The sequence below is a fragment of the Sus scrofa genome, chromosome 5 (genome assembly GCF_000003025.6).
Source record: "Sus scrofa isolate TJ Tabasco breed Duroc chromosome 5, Sscrofa11.1, whole genome shotgun sequence".
In the NCBI taxonomy this organism is placed as follows: Eukaryota; Metazoa; Chordata; class Mammalia; order Artiodactyla; family Suidae; genus Sus; species Sus scrofa.
In genome coordinates this window covers 32,475,633-32,483,132 of record NC_010447.5, presented here as the reverse complement: position 1 = coordinate 32,483,132, position 7,500 = coordinate 32,475,633, and the positions used below count along the sequence as shown (strand labels likewise).

General features: G+C 38.1%; 1 protein-coding gene across 1 annotated transcript; it reads left to right on the top strand.

The window, feature by feature from the left end:
- On the top strand, positions 463–5,227 carry IFNG (interferon gamma). The gene is made up of 4 exons (NM_213948.1): positions 463–600; positions 1,747–1,815; positions 1,911–2,093; positions 4,901–5,227. The coding sequence occupies exons 1-4, from the start codon at positions 487–489 to the stop codon at positions 5,033–5,035; spliced, it is 501 nt and encodes a 166-aa protein (NP_999113.1). The 5' UTR covers positions 463–486; the 3' UTR covers positions 5,036–5,227.

The following is a 7,500-nucleotide window of genomic DNA, read 5'->3' as shown; positions in this document are numbered from 1 at the left end:
GCTTCCGACCACAAGCAAATGATCAATGTAATCTGGATGAGGAGTCAACATTTTACAGGGGCCAAGGGAGGAGGTGCACAAAAATTTCCAATCCCTGGATGGTGTGAAGTGAAAGTGCTTTCAAAGGATCCCACAAGAGTGGCACAGTGGGCATAATGGGTCTGTCTCCTCGTCAAAAGACCCAAGGAGTTGAGAGGAAACTCTAACTACAACACCAAAATGCCACAAAACCAGAGTTATTAATACCAACTAACTAGCATCTCTGACTATCTGTCACCATCTCATCTTAAAAAACTTGTGAAAATACGTAATCTTGACAAGACTTCAACTAGGTATAAATACCAGAAGCAAGAGGAGACACAGTACATTTTTCTGATCATCTTCAGATCAGCTATTGCAGAAGAAAGGTCAGCCAAGCGCTCTGGGCCTGATCGACTGTATATAGGAGCTTCTGATTTCAACCAGAAGCTAACTCTCTCCGAAACAATGAGTTATACAACTTATTTCTTAGCTTTTCAGCTTTGCGTGACTTTGTGTTTTTCTGGCTCTTACTGCCAGGCGCCCTTTTTTAAAGAAATAACGATCCTAAAGGACTATTTTGTAAGTATGACCTTTTAATAATACTTGCTTGTAGTTGAGTAGACTGATGCTGAATTGGAATTGTGTCTATGATGGACTCTCGTCTCTAATCCACAAGTCATCTTGAGAAGACTTGGTGTTATGGTGACTGTTTGTTGGCTGGATGAGTTTTTTTGACTAGATGAGCTAGATATTTATTGTTTTAACCCTCTGTTCAATTTGCTATAGACATTTAAGGGAGAGTTCATGAATCCTCCAAAAGATGAGCATAGTATGGGTATAAATCTTCGTGTTGAGAATCCATTCAATTAGGATGTCTAGTAGTGAGTGTACTGAGAAAATGGGTATTAGTTTCTGACTTCTCAGGCTACTAGGACAGTGACAGTCAAAGGTCAATATTAGCATTAAAAATGGTTATGAAATAACTGATCAATTACAGAAGGTGAGGTCCTTAAAGCTTTGGCTTAAGAAATAATTTACAGGTATTTTTCTCTGAAAAGTAGTTTTAAAATTCTTCTATTCCATCTATATTGTCTGTGAATTACTCTTGGACTCAGTCACTTGCTGAGATTTTTTTGTAGGAGTTATAATCTTATAGTTTTAAAATTGTTTTTGTTTTGTCTTATGAATTTCTTAATTTTTTCACTTACAGTTAATTAAAATAGTTTTTGCACTTAAAATATTTTACGTCCAAAATTTAGCTGTTATAATTATAGCTGGGGCAATTATAGTTGACACAATAACTTACAGGACATAGGTAGAGGTAATAGAAACCTTTACCATAGGGGGGCAGTGTTTTGTAGTGAGATGGCTTTGCTGATTTTTTTTTTTTCCCCTTTAAATTTGGCTTAAAAATATTTTCTTTTCCTTATTATACTTGTTTGGGACAATTGAAGTATCATCAGCCTTGTTGAGTTCATTTGTGATGTTTCAATTTAAGAGTTAATACTAGAAAATAAGAAAGCTAAAATAACATGATAGTCTTTGGCTATATCTAACATGATGGTTTTTAAGAATACTTATTGATAGAACCAAACAGAGGGTGGAAGAGAAAATCAGTGGATATTGCTGGCATCTGAATTCAGTAAAACTTGAAGTACAGTTTTTAGGGCAATTTATGGACTATTTGTAAACTAATCCTCCCTCCCCCCCACCTTTTCCCCCCAGAATGCAAGTACCTCAGATGTACCTAATGGTGGACCTCTTTTCTTAGAAATTTTGAAGAATTGGAAAGAGGTAAGCTGAACATTTCTATTTGGCTGATTTTCCTGTTGCTTATTTTCTACTGGATAAATTCACATCACTCTCTCTTTGTGCTCTTTTCTCCCAAGGAGAGTGACAAAAAAATAATTCAGAGCCAAATTGTCTCCTTCTACTTCAAATTCTTTGAAATCTTCAAAGATAACCAGGCCATTCAAAGGAGCATGGATGTGATCAAGCAAGACATGTTTCAGAGGTTCCTAAATGGTAGCTCTGGGAAACTGAATGACTTCGAAAAGCTGATTAAAATTCCGGTGAGATGAGCTTAATTCTTTTTTTGTTTCATTTGTAAAGGCTCTTGTAAAACACTTCATTCCAGTAAAAATGGAAATTAGTTACTGGATACAGTTGTTAAAGCTATGGAGTGAACCTGTAGTCAAAACTCCTCTTTGGTAATTATGTTTGTGCTTTGGGTGACTTGGTAAAGTCACTTATGGGAGTCATTCACATTTGTGATTTGGGAAAAGGCTGGCATTATGCCTACCACACAAAGACAGGTGAATGAGCAAATCAGGGAGAAGGAAGTAGTGAAGAAGTTGAGGGCAGTGTTGGAAAGCAGTCCTCCCATTACCCCTTGTTTGTGTGTTGGAAATTCTCTTGTTTTGAATAGCAGGCTGCACTTGTTAATGGAAAGAACAGTGGGAGGGGTGGAGAAGATGTGAGCTCCTCCCAGTTCAAGCCACCAGAGACCTGTGTGACCACAGATGAATCACAGGCCTGGCTGGGGCTGTTTCCTCATCTTAAAAGGAGTCTGTTGGCTTCACTATAATTTATATGGTCTCCTTTGCTCTAAAGTCTGCAGTGCCATAGACAGAAAATGAGAATGAGATAGGAGGAAGGTATGACCTTGGAGGGGACAAGGGGCCTCCTTCTGCCAGACTCTGGTCATCCTCTCACATTGTACAGCCCAAGTAATGGCAGAATGTTAGTTTTTAGTAAAGAAAATAGGTAGAATTTATACCTTAGGAAAAAATTGTCCTATCCACTTTTGGATACCAGAGTATTTCAGCTGGAGAAATTTTTAGGGTCCCAAACTTTATCTTATTAAATTGTCTTGTCTTTAAAGTTATGGTATCTAGAAGCTGAAAGATAACTTTGAAGCATAAAGACAAGTCATATTTTCAAAAATTTCATCTGAGAGATGAAGGCCTTAAGACTTGGGGATGGGGGTGAGCTTTGATATAATAGGCTTGAATGAGAAGAGGAGGGGTTCCCGTTATGACTGTGCTCTTGGGATTTGTGCCCCAGCTCTCACTATAACTGGGTCTGCCTCTCACCAATCTCTCATAAGCTCCCAGAAACTGAACGAAGTGCTTGCTCTTCAAGATTTCTCTAGTCTTTGGTAGATTAAATGGGACAAAAGTGGCTTGGAACAATTATAAGACCATTACTACTTCCACTGGTCATGTTTTGCAATGTCCAACAGATCTCCATTGGCTGCAGGCTAGAAAATAAAAAAGCACTTGTTCCTAACCCAGGGCAGCCCTTGGCTTGCCATTCATGCTTTGAACCCTAGAAAGTAAAATTTATCACTTGCAAACACACAGCTGGTAGAAACTTTCCTATTTTGCTATAATTGGGCCTTGAAAAAAAAAATCTGTTGGTCCCATCTTCTAGAATCTCCAAGCCTCCTCCTTCATGATGGACAATCTTGAGTGGACTCTCAACCCTTGTCTTTTGCTCAGTTGCTAACATATTTAAGGCTAACGTAGGATCTCCTAGTCATTGTAAGAAATTGGCAAGGTGGCCACAGTATACGCAGCTTTAGAAAGAAATGTAGGAGTTCCTGTTGTGGTGCAGCAGAAACAAATACAACTAGGAACCATGAGGTTTCGGGTTCAATCCCTGGCCTTGTTCAGTGGGTTAAGGATCTGGCATTGCCATGAGCTGTTGGTGTAGGTCGCAGATGTGGCTCGGATCTGGCATTGCTGTGGCTGTGGTGTAGGCTGGCAGCTGTGGCTCCAATTAGACCCCTAGCCTGGGAACCTCCATATGCCGTGGGTGTGGCCCTAAAAATACAAAACAAAAGAAAGAAAGAAAGAAGGTGAGAGAGAGAGAGAGAGAGAGAAGGAAGGAAGGAAGGAAGGAAGGAAGGAAGGAAAGAAAGAAATATAGTAGCAAAGCAAAGATGAAAATAAGTAGTCTTCATTTTATGAAACATAGATTCACCTAAATGGTCCTATTGGAGAACAGGACCAACTGAACAGTGAGAAAACAGTTCAATTTGCTGGAATGGAAGGCAGGGTGTAGGGAAATTTGCTTTCATTCCTAAAGTGTTACATACCAGCAATTGATTATTGCATATAAATATGATCAGTATTTATTTTTAATTGCATTATGGAAATGATAAGACTGACCTAATTTGGGAGAAATTAAAAATGATGTTTTTCATCTGCCTTGGACTTGGTGTTTACGAAGTACTGAATCTATACCAGTGGTTCTCAAACTTTGGTGGTGTCTGAATCATCTGGTGATGTTAATAACTATGCAGTGGCCCAGGCCCAGTCCAATTTCATGCCTCTGGGTCTCTGAGTGTTTCATTAGGTCTCCAGGTTATTCTGCTGCATGCCAAAATTGAGCGCCATTGCCTACAGTAACTCGTTTGATGCTTATGGCACAGACTGCATACAAAGTGATAGAAGTGGTAGAGAACCTGGAGGTCATCTGAACAACCTCCTCATTGTTTAGAGGAAAAAACAGAGATTTGGAGAGGTTAAGGGACTGGTTTAAAGTTAGATGTATTGCACACACAGAATTCAAACTCACATTTCTTGGTCCCTCACTCTACTTCGGGGCTCTTTTCACTATATAATTTTCAGCATTCCATAGCAGTAAATTTAAGGATATGTGATGTCTCCCATGATGTAACAGCACAACTAGCAATTTAATTATAATTTTAGTCTTAATTAATGAAGAAATCAACATCTCATATTAAGCTAATGTATTGCTAGTGAAAATAATTTATTTTAAAGGAATACTTCCACTTTTATGGACCATGACAGCAGAATATCCTGATGGCTCATATGCCTGAAATTAATTTTGCTGTTTTCTCTCCCAACAGGTAGATAATCTGCAGATCCAGCGCAAAGCCATCAGTGAACTCATCAAAGTGATGAATGATCTGTCACCAAGATCTAACCTAAGAAAGCGGAAGAGAAGTCAGACTATGTTCCAAGGCCAGAGAGCATCAAAATAATTGTCATCCTGCCTGCAATATTTGAATTTTTAAATCTCAATCTATTTATTAATATTTAATATTTTACATTATTTATATGGGGAATATTGATTCATTGATCAAAGTATTTATAATGTAACTTTTATGTGATGAAAATGGGTATCTATTAACATATGTGTTATTTATGATTCCTGTATCCTGTGACTATTTCACTTGACCCTCTATTTTCTCTGATTAACTAGGCAAATCTATGTTTTACAAGGCTTTTTCTCAGGGGCCAACTAGGTAGCTGACCTAAGCAAGACTCTGTGGGTTGTGTGTTTATTTCACTTGATGGAATAATGAATGTTTATAAATGAAATGATGCCATCCCATTGCTGCCTATTTGAGACTATGTCTGTCTTCTGAGCCACTGCTTTGATGGCATGTCAGACAGCACTTGAATGTGTCAGGTGATATGACTTGTACCCTGATAAAAACATAGCATCTCATCTCATGCCTGGTGCCTCAGAATATTACTGAAAACTGTGATTTCACCCAATGGAAAATAATACACTTGTTTATCAATATTTAATATGCACAAATAAAGTATAATTTCAGCACTATTTATGTTGTGTCAGACTTTTTCTAAGTGAAGACTGGGTTAAATGAACAGCAGACTAAGGAATTAGTAGAAGGAGAGATATTTTTAATTGGAGTTGGATGAAGCCCCGTTAAAAGTGGTATTGCCACTGGTGATCTGTTGGCTTCCACTGCTCTCTTTGGTAGATGTCTGAGTTATCTTTCCAAAATACATATTTAATTATTTCATCGTATACTTCAGAGTGTCTACTGTGGAAAGTAGTCCAAATTGTTTAACTTGGCACACAAAGATTTATTTCTTCCTCTCTCAACTCTCCACTGTATCCTTCATCTTGGTACCCTCCCCCCCATCTCCTCTGGAAACTTTGGGCAAAGACCATCATCTATGGAATCGTGAGTGGGGACTCTTGGGAGAGAAGCCTGGATTGGAATCTTGGTCGTGCCATTACAAGTACTGTGACATTTATATTCTTTAAGCTCCAGTTTCCTCATCGGATGAAGAAGAATAATTGTGCCTTCCTCATGTTATTGTGGTGAGATTCATTCTTTCACACAAGAAATATTTACTAGAGCACCTACTATGTGCCTGGTGCTGCTCTAGGGCCTTGAGATACATTTGCGAATGAAACAAACAAGGATCTCTGCTCTTGGGGAATTTAGAATGCAGCAAGGGGGAAACAGAAAATAAACAAAATGCATAATATGTTAGTATTATGGTATGTTAGAAGGTAATAGGAGTCCCCTGGAAGTCTAAGCAATTAGGGATATGGCATTTTCACTCCTGGGGAGAGGTTTCAATCCCTGGTCTGGGAACTTCTGCATGCTGTGGGAGCAACCAAAAAATAAATAAATAAATAAATAAGAAGGTCGTAGGTGCTATGGAAAAAAAAAAAAAAGCAAAATGGAGAAACCAGGAAAGCTACAGATAGGACAAAGCAAATGGGCTAGAGGTTTAAATGGTGTAATCATACTTGGCTCCATAACATTTGAGGAAGCACTTGTAAGAGATAAGAGAGGATTCTAGGTAAAGAAACATTTTTTGCAAAGGCTGTAAGGTGGAAACTTGACTTGACTGGCAAGAACCAGCAGACCACTGTGGTTGGAGCAAAATGAGTCAAGAATAACTCTAATTTTTAAGCTGAGCAACTAGAAAGTTGTCATTAGCTGAGATGGGAAACTGGAGTGAGCAGGTTTTGGGTGGAAAAATCAGAAATTCAATTTCGCATGTTAAGTTGAAGGAGTCCATTAGGTTTCAAAGTGGAGATGATGAGTAGGCAATTGGATAGATCAGTCTGGAGTTGAGAGAGAACTCTGGAAAGTTAACATAAATTTAGGAGTTGAGGGGATAGTAGGTATGTAAAAATCTAATACTAGTTGAACTCACAAAGGTCATGAGTTTACATAGTTAAGAGAAGGAAAGCAAAAGATTGAGTCTTAGGGCATGTTATCATTAAGAAGCTAAAGAGAGACCAACAAAAAAAGACTGAAAAGAAATGGCCAGTGAAATAAGAGGACAACTTAAAAAATGAGAAGTCCTGAAAGCCAAGTGAGGAAAGCATTTCAGGAATAACTATGTCAAATGCTGTCAAGCCTAGTCCAAGAACGACTTGAAAACTGAACACTGGATTTAGGAACATGTAGACCATTGGAGACTCTGGACAAGAGCAATTCTGATGCTGAAGGTGAAAGCATGACTACAATGGATTAAGAGAGATATTGGAGATAATAAACATGAATAACTCTTTCCAGAAGTTTGTCTTTGTTTTTTAGTTTTTCAAAAAGGAGAACAAAGAAAGGGGTAATTGTTGGGATAAGACATAAAAAGAAGTTTTGTTTTTAGTCATTGCTTTTAACACAGGAGAAAAATGATATGTTTATGTATTGATGGAAATAATCTAAGAGAT